Source organism: Chinchilla lanigera, unplaced genomic scaffold (genome assembly GCF_000276665.1).
Source record: "Chinchilla lanigera isolate Chin_1 unplaced genomic scaffold, ChiLan1.0 scaffold00009, whole genome shotgun sequence".
NCBI lineage: Eukaryota > Metazoa > Chordata > Mammalia > Rodentia > Chinchillidae > Chinchilla > Chinchilla lanigera.
In genome coordinates this window covers 25,457,495-25,478,111 of record NW_004955410.1, presented here as the reverse complement: position 1 = coordinate 25,478,111, position 20,617 = coordinate 25,457,495, and the positions used below count along the sequence as shown (strand labels likewise).

General features: G+C 37.6%; 1 protein-coding gene across 2 annotated transcripts in view; it reads right to left on the bottom strand.

The window, feature by feature from the left end:
• Positions 1-559: 559 nt before the first annotated feature.
• The window catches only part of Klhl7 (kelch-like family member 7), a 70,778-nt gene continuing 50,720 nt past the window's right edge, over positions 560-20,617 (bottom strand). For both annotated transcript variants that reach the window (XM_013510654.1, XM_005377390.2), the window contains 4 exons: positions 11,369-11,609; positions 8,228-8,429; positions 3,603-3,700; positions 560-2,262 (listed from right to left, as the gene is read on the bottom strand). In XM_013510654.1, the coding sequence (XP_013366108.1) occupies positions 1,979-2,262; positions 3,603-3,700; positions 8,228-8,429; positions 11,369-11,609 (825 nt within the window). In that variant the 3' untranslated portion in view covers positions 560-1,978. The remainder of the gene's footprint in view (positions 2,263-3,602; positions 3,701-8,227; positions 8,430-11,368; positions 11,610-20,617) is intronic.

Below are 20,617 nucleotides of genomic sequence, written 5' to 3'. Positions count from 1 at the left end.
TTTTTATCATGAATGGGTGTTGGACTTTGTCAAAAGCTTTTTCTGCATCTATTGAGAGGATCATATGGTTTTTGTCCTTGGCTCTGTTAATATGGTATATTACATTTATTGATTTGCACATGTTGGACCATCCATGTATCCCTGGGATGAATTCTACTTGATCATGGTGTATAATCTTCTTGATGATTTGCTACACTCTGTTTGCCAGTATCTTATTGAGTATTTTTGTATCTATGTTCATTAGTGAGACTGGCCTATAGTTCTCTTTTTCTGTTAGGTCCTTCTCCAGTTTTGGTAGTAGGGTAATGCTTGCTTCCAGGAATGAATTTGAGAGTATTGCTTCTCTTTCAATTTCATTAAAGAGTTCAAGAACTTGTGCAGTTGGCCTTCTCTAAGTTTCTTGTAGAATGCTTTTAAATTTAAATGTTCTTAGGGTTTAACATTACTATAACTTCCATATAAAGGAAACAGAAAATTAAAATAGAAACACTGCTTCAAAATTTAAAAAGCTACTACCAAACATATTGAAAATGAAGAATGAATAAAATGGAGCAGCCTATTCTAAGTAAAAAATATTTAATATTATCAGATAAAAACGATTATGACAGTTTTACATGGCTCATTTCATACATAATGTAAAGTGTAGAACATCACTGGGCAAGAAATTGTAGTTGGGTTGCCAAATAATTCATAGACCACATAAAAGCAATGAATACATGATGACACATACTTAAATTATTACAAAATTGTTACAGCCAACTGCATTAAATATCTTGATGTGTTCCACTACAGGAAAAGAATCTTATACATGTATCTTTGTAACTGATAAGAAGTTCAAAGTCAACACTGATACTGTGATAAACTGGTCACTGTTTTTCTAATCTAGAAGTTTGTCTTAAATAGATTTGTCTTTGGCTAATCACTCTTATTATGTCTGAATTTTATTTAACAGTGTGATTGAAGATATAGAATACTTTTTAAACCACTGGGTAAAAACAAAACTTAATGACAGGCACAAAGGTTAACATCTTATGTTAAAAAGATGGAATATATTGAGTTGAATTAAATATGTTTTATGAGGAGTTGGACACATTATTAAATCTCAAAATCTGTTTATGAAAATTTTTTTTGGTACCAGGAATCAAACTCAGGACCTTGAGTTTGCCAGGCAGGTGCTTGTGCCAATGAGCTATATCCCTGACCCTGTTTATGAAGTTTTGTAGGAAAGTATGTGTATACCCCGTTACTCTGTTATACTTTCTTCGAAAGGAATATATCTGGCAGTAAATGAAACAAATCAAGACAAGTAAAATTATGTGACAGAAAAGTGCTCCATCAGAGCAGCCTATCTTGACTTATAATTCATACTACCATGTTTCTTAGTTGTGGACCAAACAGGAACAAACAGACCCAGCTACACAGTACTTACATGATATATGAAAATAGAATCTAGAGTTATGATGAGGTTGCTTCAATGATGAGCATCCCCCACTCTGCCATAATTAATTATGAATGTAAAATTCATTCAGGAAATTAATATTCCCATGAAATGCTTATAATTTCTCAAATTTTCTTGGTAGATATGCTCCTGATTACATGTAGAAAGCTAAAAGATGCTCTAAGAGTTAAGGAAATCCATATAAAAGAAATATTTAGCCAGGTGTGGTAGTGCACACCTGTACCGCAGCTACTTAGGAGGCTGACGCAGGAGGATTCCAAATTGGAGGGTAGTCTGGGCAATGCAAAGAGACCCTGTCTCAAGATAAAAGAGCTGGAGATATACATCAGTAGTAGAACACTCCTGGGTTCAATCTCCAGTAGGGAGGAGAGAAGGGTTATTTTATAGGGATCTTACTTCACTCACTTGAAATTTCCTTCACCAAAGTAATAAAGCAGAACTTTGTAAACTAAACTCTTGGAACAAAGCTCTGGTGGCCATATTTTGTAGTCTTGATGAATCTTGAAGTCCATTCATTTTTCATGTTTCAAGGGTCTCTTCATTTGCTCCACAAGTATCAACAACACAAATCAAACAGCTTGTGACCGGGAAAGCACGAACTTTGGAATTGGCCACCCATTTGTCTGTTTCAGTATTATATTCGAGGATGTGTCCTAATCGGCCTACACCTTGAAAACCAGCCAAGACATAAACCACAGAGCCAACTGCTGCACACTTCACTGTCACGCCCTTCCATGGCATTGGTGACACCATCTTCCATTCATTTAATTTAATATCATAATATTCCACATTGTCTAGACCACCTTAAAAATAAAAATAACATGAATAACGTGAACAACTATATAAACAATTATAAGATCTCCTAATCATTTTTCTATTTCCAACATTTTCAAAATAAAATTTTCACACCCAAAGGTTGTAAGAATTTTATAATGAAAGGCCTCATATCTACTTCTTCAATTCTTTTTACTTTCACACAATAGAACTTTAAAAATTTTAAAGAAGCATATTGATATTTTTTCTACAAAACTGAAAATGTTCTATCCATTCTGGACAAATCAAAAAAGTAAGCCATTGATTAACTTTGATGATAATTATTTGAATTTTTTTTTCCTTCCTTTAGCCATTTATGGAAAACAGTAATGGATGAGGATAGATGGGCAAGAAGTTATTTCTTTGTTATACTTCAAGCTTAAACATACAGACTAAAATGAAGCCATAACTACCTAAGATTCAGTTCAGATTGCTCATTATTTAATACAATTATTTAAGATTCTTTAGCATATAATTAATAGGAAGGTCAAATTTCATCATAATAACTGATTTTTTTTCATGTAGTGTTTAAAAATGCTTAGGAAAATTTATTATTTAGAACTCAGATACAGGCTGGGGATATAGCTCAGGGGCACAGCACCTGCCTGGCAAGCACAAAGTCCTGAGTTTGATTTCTGGTACCTTTTTTTTTGGTCTTTTTTGAGACAGGGTCTCGCTATGCAGTTCAGGCTGGCCTTGAGCTCACTTTGTAGCCCAGGCTGGCCTCGAACTCACAACGATCCTCCCGCATCAGCCTCCCGAGTGCTGGGATTACAGGTGTGCGCCACCACGCCTGGCTGATTCCTGGTGCCTTAAAAAAAAAAAAAAGAGAGAGAACCCAGATACAAGGCCTAAAGCTTCTGTTTGAAAAGTTCCTAAATATTTTTTTTTTTGTTTTCATTATTACAGTACTGGAGATCTAACCCAGGGACTCATTTTTAAACTTTTTGGTACTGGAATCGAACTCAGGACCTTGAGAGCTTGCTAGGCAGGCACTGTGCCACTGAGCTATATCCATGGCCCTAACCTAGGGCCTCATGCAGGCTAGACAAGTACTCTACCACTGAACTGCACCTCTTGGTTTTTGGTTTTTTTTGCGGTACCGGGGATCGAACTCAGGACCTTGCGCTTGCCAGGCAGGCACTTATGCCTCTGAGCTATATCCCCAGCTCCTGTTGTTTTAGAGGGCTACAATGTTTCACTGTAGAAACTACAAAAATAGATATAATGAGGTATGTGGTAAATGGCTATACTTAGATTTTAAGAAATACTTCAATAATTTAAGATGAAGAATATCACAGGAAAATTGAAGTGAATTAACAAAACATACCTAAGCCATTCTGACCACCCACAGCAAATATCTTGTCTTTTACAAATACTAGCCCGTGATTTTTCCTGGCTTCAATCATTGGACAGAGCTCAGTCCATCTGAAAGAAAGAAAATAAAATATTTAATGTGCTTACTTACAGAAAGTAAAGTAACTTATACTAATAACAGAGATCTATTATTCCAATATAAATAAATGCTCATTTACTCCTATGTGTACAAACACACAAAATGTTTGATAGTGATTATGCGGCAGTTTTTTTTTTATTGTGGAGAAGGACATTCTTTAGTTACTTTTTCAATGTACTGCCTCAGGCCTGACCAAGCCATTATTGTTGGGTTCTGGAGGCAGTCTAGCAAAAGCATTGGTGGAAAGGAAAAGATTGCAGAACCTGTGTCCTTGTGGAAAGCCCCGAGGTCAACACTAAATGCCTTGCTGAGGTAAGCCCGAAGGAATGATAAGATGATGCTTAACTAAGTCAAGTCTCATTCCTATAACTGAGTTGTATTGTCCTTGCTAAAACGTTTGGTATCCGTCCATTTGTACTAGCTGCTTCCTTTGTTCTCTCTCAATAAAAGGTGATGGAGATTGGTAATCAGGGCTGCAGTCCGAGGGCTGCAAGCCCCCTGATCCCAGAATTATGCCTCTCTTGTTTTTTCTTGTTTCTCTTGCTTTTCTATTCATCCGCAGGTACCTCATTCTCAGGACCTGTTCACCCTGGACAGAAACTGAATCTAGAACAACATTTTATAAGTGGGATAAACTGGGATTTTAATTCCTTTAAATTCTGATAGAATATGAGAAATAGAGGACAGCTGGAGATCATTAACACATCTTTTAAAGGTATCCATTTCCTGTGGTTTACAGTGACTTTTAAAATAACAACAAAAAGAAAGGGAAGATAGATAGGAAAATATAAAGCACTAATTTTTTTTTTTTTGAGACAAGTTTCATGGTGAAGTTCATGCTGGCCTTGAATTGATATTGTAGCCCAGCTTGGCCTCAAACTTGCATGATCCTCCTGCCTTAGCCTCCCAAGTACTGGGATTATAGGTGTGTGTCACCATGCCTGGCTAAAGCACCAATTCTGTCACTTTTTTTTTTTTTTTAATGTTACTGAAGATTGAACCCAGGGCCTTTGCACTGAGTTGCATCTCCTCCCCCTCCCCCTCTCCTATCCTCTCCTCCCTTCCCCTCCCCTCCCCTTCCCTTCCCTTCCCTTCCCTCCTGCCCACAAGGGGCTTAAAACTTGCAATCTTCTTGTCTCAGCCTCCCAGAGAGCTGTAATTATAAATGTGTGTCACCATGCCTGGCCATATGTGGTTTTTAATAAATATTTATGTTTATGTAGGTACAACACGAAGTTATAATGGGCCTCGGGCAATCAGTATTTCCATCTTTAAAGTAATACTAAGAACTCCCAGCAACTTTGATTTTAGAAGTTCTATAAGTTTGTCAGGTTTAATAACATCCTGTTGCTTTGCCCATAAACTTAAATAATGAAGCTGAGAGTAAAAAGGTGAACACAGTGTTGAAGGGAACACGTTGTTTTTTTTTGTTTGTTTGCTTTTTTTGTTTTTTGTTTTTTTTCCGGTACTGAGGATCGCACTCAGGAACTTGTGCTTGCCAGGCAGGCGCTTCTGCCACTGAGCTATAACCCCAGCCTGGGAACACAGTGTTGAAGGACACTAATTTCAGAGGTAGTATCACTGCATACATAAATAAGACAGACAACTGTGTTTGGTTATGTTTTCTGAGAGTCTACTGCTCCTTCCAAGTACACTTCCATGACTGGTACCTGTCCTGACAAAAATGTCCTGGCACACAAGGCTTGTGCTCTAACAGCACACGCCAAAACAGAACAGCAACAAAAGGGAAATTTGATATAACTAAGATAGTAATGTATTTCCCTTCAAAATTGTTTTTCATAGATATGATCTTACAAAACATACCTAGAGCTCAATGATTCAATGTGAAATATTAACAATTCTTTTGTTGTATTTTATTTATGCGCTGCTTTTTGTTACAAATGTCTCCACAGCCACCACTCTCACTGTAAGGTGAGGTGGGCAGCACAGCTCCTGTTTTTCAGGAAGCTCACACGACTGGCCAGGTGAAATGACCACCACACAGACTGGAAGTGGGAAAGCCAGTGAATATGAGGTCTCTACTGTCACTCCACATGGTGAGCTTTACAGAGTGAGCTATTTTTTTTTTTTTTCCGGTTCCCGGGATTGGACTTCTTGCGTTGGGGTTTGCCGGGCAGTTGTTTTGTTGTTGGGTTAATTCCCCGGCTCCTTAAGGGATTTTTTTTTTTTTTTTTTTGTACTGGGGATCGAACTCATGACCTTGCGCTTGCCAGGCAGGCGCTTATGCCACTGAGCTATATCCCCAGCCCCAGAGTGAGCTCTTATCATATGCTAAACTTAGTACTTGGCTTGGAGAAATTTAATTTATTCATTGCTTTCTTCTCCAAATGTGTCAATGATATAAATTGAGAGTGTGTTTTTGTGTATATCTGAATCTTCTGACAGTATAGAAACTGCACATATCCTCTTCCTTCTATAATTCATATGGAGAGTACTGTACATCATCCCTGCTTTTTGGGCGCGGGGGTGGGGGGTGGGGGTACTAGGAATCGAACTCAGGACCTCACACTTGCCAGGCAGGCACTGTGCCACTGAGCTAAATCTCCAGCCCCTATCCATCCCTGCTCTTCCACCTGAAGTTTAGTGTTTAGAAGATTTACTTAAAATTCTGACTGCTCAAATTGTGTCATATGGTTGCCATAGGTTAACTTTCTTGGCTTCCAGTTAAACACATTCTAGTTACAAAACATTCAAGAAAAATGACAAAATTGGAAACAAGAGTTCTTGTAAAAATAACTTGGATACGATTTAAATATTTTAGAAAGAAAATCATAGTATATATAATGCTATGTTGAGAATTGGCTAAATATATACACAAAATAAAAATTGAAGGGCAATGAAGAAAACATAAAGACTTCAAATTTAACATGTAAGTTCAATATAAATAAAAGAAATGCTAAGCCTTGTAGGTTTTTTCATATTCCTCAAACTGAATATCCATCTAGCTTTTTGTCTGTTCATTTTAATTTTTGTGGTGCTGGGGATTGAACCTAGAGCTCTTCCACTCCTACTGCTCTACTGCTGAGCTACATCTAGTCCTGCATTTACCTACTTTCAAAAATAATGAGGTTACAGAATCCCTTTACACCCTTCCCCTATGAATGAGAACATACTGATTTATACTGATATTGCCCAATTAACGATCTCAAAATTTATATGGCTATGGGTTCCATTTTAAAAGGTTTTTTTTAGAAATGGGAAAATAATTAGTATGAATCAGATCACAATTTTCCAACTAGTATGCTGTAACACGTTTTGAGTATCAGGTTTCTAGGAAGTAAGGCAGAGGTTCAGAATGGAGGGAGAACAGAAAGTCCCTCCACCGTGACACATATAGTTTGAAAGCTACTGGAAAACAGTGTATTTGATGATCTTGTCAGATTACCAGCCTTAACACCTTAGAAAATGATAAATTTCAAGGCAAGTTGCTTCTGCTTCTATTCTTTACATTAGTAACATGTTGAGCAAAAAATGAGAAAAGAAAAATTGTAACTGCATTTTTATTTGGGAAAAAAAGTTACTGATTATACTTCTTTAAATCTTGATTTAAAAGCAGGAAGCACAAATAGATTAATGTATATGACTGCTCATATTATATAATTAACCTCTGAATTAAAAAAAGCAAGAGAATAGAATACATCTACGGTTGGCAGTATGGCAATATTTTTAAAATATAAAACATGAAGCACCAGTGTTTTGGTGCAACTCTGATATAACCGAGTTATATAACAGAGTTAACTTGAACATATTTACTCAACAATTTGTTCTGATAAAGGAAGAACAACAAGCAACTCAATCAAACGAACAAGTGATTTTTATTATCAAAGCTCTTTGTGAATGTCTGAGGTCTTATTTATTCCTTAATTGTGTTTAATGTCACTACACTTACCATCACCCCCATTATTCAGTGAAAATAGGAAAATTCCTTTTATTATGTTGAATGGGTCCCCTCATTAACTACTGATTAGAAAAATGAGAGCTATTTCATTCTTTAACATTTTGCTTTTTAAAAGTAGTTATTTGCTTTTTGCTTGATTTAAGAATACTTTTTTTTAAATACATATTAATCCAAACATATTTTCTTTAGGAAGTATGAACCAAAAAGATATTATACCTGGGGGTATGGTTTATTAATACTATAGCCAATATATAACATTTCTACTTAAGGGTAAATTTAGAACTGATTATAAGGTCCTTCCCTGTGTAATTCCTAACCTCACAAACAAAAGTATTTATGAGTTTGATGAATTAATCAGATGTATCTTTCATAGGTATTTACAAACAGGACCAGAACAAGAGGGCCTTCCATGGGTCAAGCCATTTCTTACAGTGCAAAAGAAGGGTCAAGACATTCCAGTGTTTGAACCGTCTTAATATAAGAACTAAATTCTTCTGTTGGGTTCCTTCGGCTTTATCACATCTTCTCCCACTGAGCTTAGAGAATAACTGGGAAATAAGAGTTTTAAACCGATACGTACGTTTCTGTGGCAGGATCATAAACTTCACAGGAGTTAAGCACTCTCCCGGAAACATTGTTCCCTAAGCTCCCACCACAAACATAGATCAGGCCATTGGCTTCTACCATCCCGTGGCTGCAGCGCTGAGTCAGCATGCTGGGCTTTGTGTGCCAGCTTTCTGTTCTTGTGTCATAGCACTCAAACAAATACAGAGCAGAGTTCCCTGTAAAAGAGAAGGGCACCGTCATGTTTAACGTAATCGTGTCTGGGTGGTGGTGAAGTGAAATGACCGCAGGGCAGAGTTACAGGTAACGAAAGGGAAGTGCTTAGGGTTGTGGAGTCACTTTTTACTCAACAACAACAAAACAACAACAAAAATGTAGGAACAGTTTAAAAAGAGCTAATAACCCTGTTTGATAGACCTAGAAGAACATTTTTAAGAAATATTCTATGTCTTCAAGGTCAGTATACAGGTGGGATTTATCTTAACTTTTACATGTTCATGTAGGGTAGAAAAGCATAGCAACTTACAGATGGTAAATCCACGGCTTAAAATAAGAAAATTTCAATTTCATAAAATATGAAAACTACTATCTGATCATACTCTTAAGGCTTATTTATTATTCTATTATAGCTACTACATCATGAACTAAATTATACTGCACTTCCTGACTACTCTCAGAGATTGTGTAAGCCCTTACGTCACACTAGCCCATTCTGGAGTACACTCTCAAGTATCAAATGTAAGGCGTATACTGACTGGACATGTTAGGGGAAAAACATGTACTCATCATGTTTTGCAACTTTTACACATTATAGAACTTGATAAAGAATTTTGGAAATAATATTATAGATTTTTTTTTGTTTTGTTTTGTTTTTCTCCAGTACTGGGAACAGAACTCACGACCTTGCGCTTGCCAGGCAGGCGCTTTTGCCGCTGAGCTAAATCCCCAGCCCCAATATTATAGATTAAGTGAATTTTTTTCCCCTTCCTAAGAAAAAAGAACTTTACTTATTTCTTATTTCCCATTGTTTTGGGTAATGCCAAATGATACGGGAATAATTACAACACAGCTATCTTTATACTTCTTTATTGCAACTGAGCTCTATGAAAAGTAAAGACCAGAGAATAATACATAGAAGCAAAAACGGGCATGACCAGCAATAATTTGTTTTTAGCTTTTTTTTTAGTACTGGCAATTGAACTCAGGACCTTGAGCTTGCCAGGCAGGCACTTATGCCACTGAGCTATATCCCCAGCCCCTGTTTTTAGCTTTTTAAATATTCAGAGTGACGGACAGGCACCAGAAAATATACAGTATATACAGAGTTTGCCAAAAAAGGTACACACAATTTAGCAGTTTGTCATACTAATAAATGTCTGGAGCTGGGCGTGGTGCATGCCTGTAATCCCAGCACTCCGGAGGCTGAGGCAGGAGGATCACTGTGAGTTTGAGGCCAGCCTGGGCTACAAAGTGAGCTCAAGGCCAGCCTGAACTGCATAGGGGGATCCTGTCTCAAAAAGACAAAAAAAAAAAAAAGTCTGGAAGTTAATGATCACCATTTTGAGCACCTCTTATAACTAGAAGTTGGGGCTAGGGATTTAGCTCAGTGGCACAGCACCTGCCTGGCAAACTCGTGAGTTCAATTTCCGGTACCGGAAACTGCCGCCCAAAATAAATAAATAACTGTAGAGGTTAAAGGTAACTTGTGTTAATCTCATGATAGCTCAGTAAGTTTAGTATTAAAATGTTTATACAAGTTTTTGTTTTCCTGATGAATACTTTTATTGGTGGATTCTGCAGATTAAAACAAAAAACTCACTAAGCAAAAAAATTGACAGTAGAGTGAATGCTGAAGAAATGATGTTATCTACTATACTACAGAACAGTTACTTTCTGTCATCTTTAGGACTGCATTTGAAATATGCCATATTATGACATTAGGTGAAGAATGCTTTTAAGGAGGACACTTTAAATGACATTTAAGAAACCATAGTTTTTCTGGTATACACGTGACATGTGGTGGTAGGTAAAAATTTAAAACAGATAAATACACTGACCAAAAGTGAAAACATTCTCTGAGTTAATATTAAAGTAATCAAAGAAAAAATGAAAAGTCTTAACATTTAAATTCCGTACCTTAGGTTTCCTTTGTCTTCCTAGTTTTCTTAATAAACACATTATTTAGCTAAAGAAATTACTTGAAAAGATGAAAGCATATAAAAGCTATTATGTGTCTAGTTTGGACCTAGAATATTCATTAAGAAAACTTACTCATTTAGAAAAAGATTACTAGATATTTAAAAATTAGCCATCAATGAAAAAGGTTTTCTTTTGTCTTTTTGAGACAGGGTCTCCCTATGCAATTCAGACTGGCCTTGAGTTCACTTTGTAGCCAAGGCTGGTCTCTTGCAACAATCCTCCTGCCTCAGCCTCCCGAGTGCTGAGATTACAGGCGTGCGCCACCACGCCAGGCGAGAAAGGTTTTTATACCCATACCTACATCCTGTTTTGATTAATAAGCATAAAAAACCATTACTAGTCATTAGGTTAAAATCTTGAAATATAAAGCAAATGAAAAAGACCATTATTTATTCTGATACACAGAAAGCAGAATATAGATTTTAAAACCTTAAATTTAATAAAAAGTTCTTAAAAGGATCTACGAGTAAGTCAAATTCTGAAATCTTTAAAACAAATTATATACCAAGCAAATAAATACCAAGAAATAACTAATCTAGAACTTAAATTCAGACAGTGTCAACTAATGCTTTAGTGCAATAAAAAACAGGCAATTAAGAATGTAGGAAGTTGGTATTTTTTTGTTGTTTTTTTATTTTTTTACTTTTTGAGACAAGGTCTCGCTATGGAGTTCAGACTGGTCTTGAGTTCACTTTGTAGCCAAGGCTGGTCTCTCGCAACAATCCTCCTGCCTCAGCCTCCTGAGTGCTGGGATTACAGGTGTGTGCCACCACGCCTGGCCTCAAATTCTTGATTTAAAGGATTAAGGTAAACCTTCAAGAAAGTGGGTTCTAAAATGTGACAAACATGTATTTAAAATACCAAAAGAGTGTGAATACCAATTTTATTTAAATATGAAAGCCAAGATACTTAGCTTTAAAGAACTCCTCTTGAACAAAAAATACCAAGCTGCCCTTACCTACTTCTGAGCCTCCAGATGTATAAATTTTGCCCTCCGCAGCACAGGCAGCAAGGCTGTCCCGAGGTGTTGGAGGGCCCAGTTTGGAGTACCAGCTGTCCTTCACGACATTGTAGCAGTCCATCCGTTTTATGGGGAACAGCTGAGAGCCACCCAAAATGTACACTACGTTGTCCCAAAACACACACGCTGCATCTCTTCGCTTTTCAAAGGGGCAGCGGATATCTGTCCAGCTATAATCCTGAAACAGGAAAAGACAGGCAGCGTCCACTAAGGGAATAATATAATTGAAAAAGACAAAGCACAGATATTGTTGAGGAAATACAAAATACAAAAATGTTTTAAACTGCTGAAATTCACATACAAATGTCTGGCTTGAGAGACTACCAGGCGATTTAATCTGTGTGATTTCTTCAAAATGTTTAGTTGGTGTAGAGGGCAAGAGAAAGGCACATGACTGCTTTGGGTCTTTTCTAGCTTTGAAATAAACAAATACATCTGGTAATGTTTACAATGTAAACCATTACATTACCATTACATTATTAATGGGTATACCATTATTACGTGCCTTTGTTTTCCTTCTATTATTAAAGATAAATAATAATGTAAGAAAACTCTAGGTAGGGAGCATAAACACGATCAAAATACATTTATATATATTGGAACTCCTGGGGATGGGGATTTAGCTCAGTGGTACAGCGCCTGCCTGGCAAGCGCAAGGTCATAAGTTCGATTCCTGGTACCAGAAGAAAAACAAAAAAACAAAAAAGAAAAAAAAAAAAATTTATATACACACACACACACACACACACACACACACACATACACACACACATATATATATTGGAACTCCCTCAAAACAAATGAAACTGGGAGGGAAGAGGGGGTAAAGGGAGTGACAAGAGACAGAATATTAATAACAATGTATATTATGTGTATGTATACATCTGCCCAAATAAAACATATTAATCTATATAACCAAGATACATTAATTTAAAAGTGTGTGTGTGCATGCATGGGTTAAAATAAAGAAAACTCTAAAGTCTTTTTTTTTTTTTTAAACGAAGAGACATCCATTTACAAAATAGCGTAAGAACAATACAAGCAATAATGAATTACAGACCAAGTGGTAGGAAATTAACAATGGTAGCTGTATTACGTATTGATATCTTCCAAGTGGTTTCTCAGGAAAACAAACAGAGACTTGCAAGACTGATCAAATAAGTAATCATTAACTGTTCCTTTCAGTAAAGTGACAGAAGTCAGTAGTACAACTATGTTAGCTATCTTGTATATACATACATACATAATTTCCCCTTCTTTCTTTTCTCTTTTCCCTCAGCCCAGTAAAGTCATTTTGTTAAGCTAAAAACCTCTTTTTCAAATGCAAATAGGGCCGGGGTGGGGGTGGGTTATAGGTACAGCGCCCGCCTGGCAAGCACAAGGTCCTGAGTTTAATTCCTGGTACCAAAAACAAACGGACAAAAAACATCCCAGGACACATGCACAGAACAGTTCTCAAGTGCAAACACCCCCATTTCTTCCCTGCCAGATGTGTAGACTAATATAAAAAAAAAAAATGGATATTATGAAGCTCAAGCTGCCATTAACCTACTGATACCTAGAGGCAGAAGGTATTTTGTGGGCTTGTGAGAGATACTACTTTTCTATAAATATTCACTTGGACTAGTGCAGTCAACAGGATTCTTGAAACTGAAGTCCAGGTGAGGAAGGAGTTCTGCGTGGCCAGGGTACTCTCTCTCTAGTATTTGGAAACATCTACCAGTGCCTTACGGTAAGAGTGGTTTACAGCATCACTGTTTCTTGCATTTAACAGCAACTAAGGGTGTTTTTGCCCACCTTCCACACACATACACGTGGAAAAGCCCTCAAAGATACAGACTGCTGGCTTTTTGAGAAAGGAAGCTCATGTTCCTGCTGTTTTCTGAAAATAGCTCAAAATTAATCAAGATCAGACAGGATTCCAAACAACTCTCAATCTCAACAAGCAAAGGACTGACTATGTGTGACTTTAATGTTGAATTCCCTTGGGGAAAATCTGACTGATTATTACATGAATATTCAGTGTGTCAGGTATTTATTGGGTTTGGTTAACGTATCGTAACATCGGGGGTGGTCTGTTTGGAAAGAAGAGCTCCTTTGTAGGAACTTTTACTCCCAGTGAAGATAAACATTATATCTTAGGTCAAAACAAAACAACCAAAACCAAACCAAACAACAAAAACCTCAAATTAGGATCTGTACCTGCTGCGTTTCTCAGTGGCATACATATTGTGAGGCAAACACAACTATAAGGTGAGCTTAACACCTTCCTGAAGCTTCAATTTTACTTAGTGGACACTGTAAAACTAGGGGAAATATTTTTACTCATTCTTAGAGAAATTGTGTAGCACAGAATGAAATAAAATAATGACCTTATTCTATATGGAGTAATTCCTCAAAGATAAACTAAATGATCCTCTTACACTACAAATCCACTCATACTTACTACCTGATCAAATTTACTTAGCAGAGAAATACAATTTAGCTGGATGTGGTGGTGAACACCTGTAATCCCAGCAGTTGGGAGGCTTAATTAAACAAGAGGATCACTGTGAGTTCGAGGCCAGCCTGGGCTACGTAACCCACAATACATAGTAAGACTCTTGTCTCAAAAACAAAATCCAATTTCATTAATAAACTAAATTAATTCAGTGTATCTCAAGTCTTGCCATTCTTATACCTAATTTATTAGATAATTATTAGTAGAAAGCTACACAGAAATGAAACACACCCCCTCTACACATACTGGGGATTCAACCCACAGGTTTGCCCATGCTAAGCAATTGCTCTATCACTGAGTTACAGTTGCAGTCCTTTTTTATTTTGAGACAGAGTCCTGCTAAACTGCCCACGGTGGCCTCAACTCTCAATCATCCTGCCTTGGCCTCCTGAGTAGCTGTGATTACAGGCATGTACCACCATGCCTGGCATTTTGTATACCTTTCCATGCTCTTCCTTAATCTATAGGAAAAAATTGGTCACATATTCTTATGATTTCCAAGATCTATTGCTCTTCAAATTAAAAATAACTGCCTATGTAGGAGCTGGGAATAAAAAGGAAAAACAAATATGTATTTTCTTCTTTTACCCAAATGTGCTTAAATATTTAGACACCAGGTTATGAGGTTCCAAAAAATGAAATAATTGTATAGAGTTTGATAACAGAACAATTTTAACTTTCTAATACTTCTCAAAGTTTAGAGTAGGGAATAAATATCTGTTCATATGTACCTGTTATTTATGGCTCAGTTACACCCTAAATTTAAGAACTAAAATAAATTGCTTTCTGGGAAGTGTAAGTACACCAGGGGAAAAATGACTAGCCTGTGAGTGCCAGAGACAGAGAGGGAGAGACCAAGTTGGGTTCCAGTATCTCTAGAATTAATTAGTTAAGGTTCCACTAGGTTACCCAGGCTGGTCTTGAACTCTCGGGCTCAAAAGATCTTCCTACTTTAGCTTCCTGTATGCTGGAATTACAGGTACAAGCCACTTTGCCAGGCTCTCAATTTTTAAAATATTTAATGACAATTTTCATAACAATGGCTATTGTAGTATATGTCAGACATTAAGCTTGATTACTATTAACTACATATAATTTTTTGCTTACTGCAGTAAGCCTCTGATTTCCAAACAGTTTGAGTTGCAAACTTGCACAGGTGTAGTGTGTAAGACTCACTCTGCCAGGTTACTACGAAGAAATCTAACCTAGTAATGTTCTCCCTGAATAAACTCTTCTGTAAGTTGGCGACTTACTACAGTTCACTGTCTAGGTAGGTAAGTGAAATGTCCTTTCCAAGCATTTCTACCAAGAATGTAAAATGTACTTCTTTTCAGCTCAAGTTTAATGCTTTATATTTGGGGTCTTTTAAATACACCCGTGGGAGATTAAAAATGGCGGAGTAAAGGCTGGCAACAAAATGGTCTCTCCAGGACCTGGAATCAAGACATGTGGAATTGAGATCCTGGAACAGAACTTTATGAAGAAAAAAAAAAGAAGTAGAACTCTGGGAATGAAGAAGGAGCTGACAGGAAAACTGGAAACCACAAAGAAACTGGAGAAACTGAAGGCAATGCGGAACAAAGCAGCCTAGAACACTAATCCTGGCTCCCAGGGAGTGGGACACGTCTCCGCTAACATAAGGTATGCTCAGAGCAGGCTGGCAGCCCCATGGAAAAACAATAAACTCGCGGACAGTGCTGGCCCCATGAGAAGTGTAGTGTTGTAAGCTGCAAATACGACATGGGGTTTTATACCTCAAGTTACTCCTGCATGGCAGGCTAGAGTTGGAGAAGAAACTTACTGCAGCTGCTGCCGTTCTCGGGAGTGATATAACCAGGCTTCAGATTTACTGTCTAAGACTGAGTTACTACAGGAATCGTAAGTCACAGAACAGCTACACTCCAGGGTTTCTGGTTTCACTTCACCCTATCCTATGAATGACTAGGTACGAGATGGCCATGAGAGACAGTCACAGATCCCCTGAGAAGTTTCAGCAGCAGGTGGTACCATGCTCTGGTGAGAAGCTGGGATGGTTATGTAGTGTTTGGAGGGGGCTGGGTTGGGAAGTGGTCACCGGGGCACTCCTTGGCCCCTTTGCTGCCTACTTCTAGCACAGAGTACAGTGATCTGCTTGCTTTTCCCATCTGCTAACTGATCAGGAATATAAGCTTGACCTAGACAGTGACCACCATCCTGGAGTGTCAGATAGTGGAGCAAGGGAGGTCACCTCAGGAGCCCACAGGCCGTAACGCTGGTGACAGACAGCAGGCAGCTGGAGTACACAGAAGGGCACGAACACTAAGAGCCACAGGAGTGAATACCATGCTGCGGGGGGCACCACACCACGGACTGGCAGCTCCCTTCAAGAAAGGTGGAGCCGGACTCAATATGCGTACAGCAAAAAGTGGGTGTGAAAACAAAACAGGCCCTAGTTGTTAATTACTATCCCCCAGTCACATCCAGTAGATTCCAATACCACAGGCCCTGGAAAGAAACGGCTCCTCCTCACACATTCCTCACACAGAGTTTTTTGGACTCATTTCTCTTTTTGTTTTGGGGGTTTCTTTTTTTCCCATCTTTTGCCCTGTTTTTATTATTCTTTTCATTTTGTTGTCTTTTTGTTACTTTTATCTAATTCTATTAACGTTTTATTCTTAAATTGGATTTTAATCTCACTTTTCTCTCACCTTCCTTTTGTCAAATTTTACTGCTTTCACTTCCTCCATCTCTCATTCTATTATAATTGCTACTATCCCTATTGTTATAATTATTGGTTTTATTCATTTTTAGCTATTTTGTTGAGTCTATGCGATTGTCTGAATTCTTTTCTATTGTTAATAATGATATGATTCTTGCACTTACTAGATATTTACTATATGTCAGTATTTTGTCTGTCTATATTAGTATCTCTTTTCTACTTTTTTTTTTGTACTGGGAATTGAACTCAGGACCTTGTGCTTGCCAGGCAGGTACTGTGTCACTGAGCTACATCTCTGGCTGTTTTCTATTGTTAAGGATGGTAAAGCGGTAGCTATTATTGGTTCCTATAGTTTATGTCTCTATTATTGCTGATTTCATTTTTCTTAATGGTAGCACAGCTGTTTCTTTTAATTGGTTTTTACTGTATTCCATTATCTGGTTTTTCTCTGTGCCGTCAACACTACTGGGGTTTAATTTGCCTCTCTCACTGGTGTTGGGAGTAGGCCCTCAGAAGAAGACTCTCAAATACGCTGAATTGGCTGAAGAGGAATATAAACAGTAAACTAAAACCAAACCCAAGGACACACCACAGGGAGACAGCAAACTAAAGAGACCTTCACAGTAGTGACAGTTTCTCTACTCTAACTGATCATTAACTCACAGCATAAAATAATACACACATGAGAAATTGAGGTAACAGGATAGCCTCTAAAACCCCCAACTCCCCAAAAGTTTATCTCATGGACACTGAAGCAGAGGAAGCTATAGACACACAACTCAAAAACCAAACAGTCAAAATGATAAAAGAAGAAACATATAAACAATTGCACAGAATGTTTAACAAACTCAGAAGATTTAATTGAACAGATAAAGGATTTTACCAATAAAATGTTCAACTTAAAGAAACAAACAATAACTGAGTAAGCAACATAAGATAAGACATGAATGACCACAAAAGAATTAGAAAGTATGGGGCCGGGGGTATAGCTCAGCAGCACAAGTGCCTGCCTGGCAAGCGCAAGGTGCCGAGTTTGATTCCTGGCACCAAAAAAAAAAAAAAAAAATTAGAAAGTATGAAAAGCAAGCAAGCAGAGATAAAATGAAAAATTCAATGGTAAGCATGGGTAGAAGATTTAACAAATATGAAGACAGTGTTAGAAATTGAAGATGTATGGGTGTCACAGATCATAACTCAATGATACCTAAAAACAAGGTACTGGGCAGGCTAGATCCAACAATTACTGAATGACTCAAAAAAAACAAAGAAACAATAACCTCAAAATTATGGGAATAAAAGAAAAATTAGAAGATGATTCAAAAGGCATAAAAATTCTGTTCACTGAAACCATAGCAGAAAGCTTTCCAAATCTAGTGAGAGAATTCAATATTAAATACATGAGGCACATGGAACCTCAAACAGCTATGACCAGAAAAGAACCTATCCATGACACATTATAATCAAAATTCCACAAATTCACACAGAGAGAGAAAACTAAAAGCTGTTAGAGAAAAGCAAGCCTATCAGAATTATAGTAGATCTCCTGCCACAAGTCTTAAAGGCCAGAAGTGCTTGAAGTAAAAGTTTTCCAAGCCTTAAAAGAAAATAATTGTCAATTCAGACTTTAATATCATGCAAAATTAGTATTTGAGACTGATGGACAATTGAAGACTTTCCACAATAAAGAATGCGTGAAGAAATACATGACCACTAAACCAGCACTGCAGAAAATACTTAAGGGAATCCTAGGTAGAGGCAGGTTGGCCATCAGCACCAAAGAGCCCAAAGGAAAGTATACATCTAACTGGGAGAGTAGTTAAAAGGAAAAAAGGAATCAGCACTGGAAAAACAATGCAGTGACAGATTCAATAATACCTTGTAGTAAAAAATCTCAATGTTAATAGTCTCAATCTCCCAATCAAAAGACACAGACTAGCAGGTTGGATAAAAACCCAAAATGCAACCATGTATTGCCTACAGGAGACACATCTCATCCAAAAGTGCACAGGCTGAGTATGAAAGGGTGAAGAACATTACTCCATTCAACTGCAGCGCCAAACAAGCTGGAGTAGCTTTCTTATTTTCAGGTCCAGCAGACTTCTAGCCAAAGCTGATCAAAAGACACAAAGATAGACACTACATACTGGTAAAGGAACAATTCAATAGGAAGAGATAAAAATTCTAAGTATCTATGCACTGAATGTTGGTGCACCCAACTTCATAAAACAAAAACTCCAGGGCTTAAAAGGACAGATATACACCAATACAATCACAGCAGGACATGTCAACACTCCACTCTCAGACAGACCAACAAGACAAAAAATTAACAAGGAAATATTAGAGTTAAATCATACCACTGAGCAAATGGACTTCTGTGCAAGGATGACACGCAAGTTAGTGAAACATGGACTTAACAGGTATCTGCAGAGTGTTTCACCAGACAACAAAATACACATTTTTCTAACTTGCATATGGAAGTTTTTCTAAAATAGATTTTATCTTAGGCCATAAAGCATGCTTAAATATAAAGAACTGAGGTAATCCCCTGAATATTAGTGAATCAGAGTGGAATGGTTCTTGAAATCAGCAATGAAAGAAATCACAGAAATGACACAAACACATGGAGATTAAATAATACATTAGGAATAATCAATGGATCACAGAAGGAATCAGGGAAAAAATAAAAATATACTAGAATCAAATGACAAGGGGAGCACACCATGCCAAAACCTATAGGACACAATTAAAACAGTTTTAAAAGGAAAGGGTTTTTTTGGTCTTTTTGAGACAGAGTCTTGCTCTGCAGTTCAGGCTGGCCTTGAGCTCACTTTGTAGTTCAGGCTGGCCTTGAACTTGCAACAATCCTCCTGCCACAGCCTCCCAAGTGTTGGGATTACACACATATGCCATCATGCCCAGCTAAAGGAAAGTTTATACCTATGAGTACACACATTGAAAGAATTAAGCAATTCCAAATAAATAACCTAGTGATACATCGCAGGGTCCTAGAAAAACAAGAGTAGTTCAAATCTGCAATTAGTAGAAGGAAAGCAATTATAAAGATTAGAACGGACATTAATGAGATTGAGATTTAAAAATACGAAGAACAAATGGAGATTAAAAACAAGATTAACAAATCAAAGAGTTGGTTCTTTGACAGGATGGGAAGGAGACTTGGAGATGTGTGAGGAAGATGGGAGGGAGGGGCAGGAAGTACAAAGGGTCACGACGAGATGTATCAGTTCCCCAGGATGAATCTTTACTATGCACTGCAAACATACACAATATAAACACTGAAGAAAAAATACACCTGTGTTTGAACATACCTGGCTCTGGCTGTGTGTACACATGAAGGGAGAGGAGTTTACCTCTGTGGGTCTTTCTGTATGTACATGTACGGCCAGAGCGTCTGGGAAGTCTACTTAATGACCCAATCTACCTGTCACCCTAAACAGAGGACTAAGAAGGTAATCTGGTGTTTACCTTTTGATGACTAGCTACATGACTTAGTAGATAGTGTGTGTAGTTGAGGTAAAAGGAAAGGGGGAATAATCAGTGTGAAGTTAGGCTTGTCAGCTGAGTGAGTATGAAGGCTGGGGCTGATCCTACTGAAGGAGCCAGCTCCAATCTGAAGCCTATGGGTGAGGGATTATTTTCCATTCTCTGCATTTCTAGGTACAGGACAAGCTAGAGGAACATGCAGCTTTTAGAGCAACAAGAGGGACAGACAGCACCAGTCACTCATGGGGAGACGTGTGTGGGGAGGGAGCATAAAATTATTATCCAAAAAATAGACGTTAAATCAGTTAAGTTTTATCGAGCATTTCACACAAGTTTCTATGCTTAGGTGCTAAGAAATGAAAATAGAAAAATTAGAAAGCCTGGAAAAGATGTGAGTAGAAGGGTCTCAAGTGTCACTACATCACCCACCTAAGTACACACACATGCACACGCAGCCACACCGATGAACTGAGAGTTAAGAAATTCA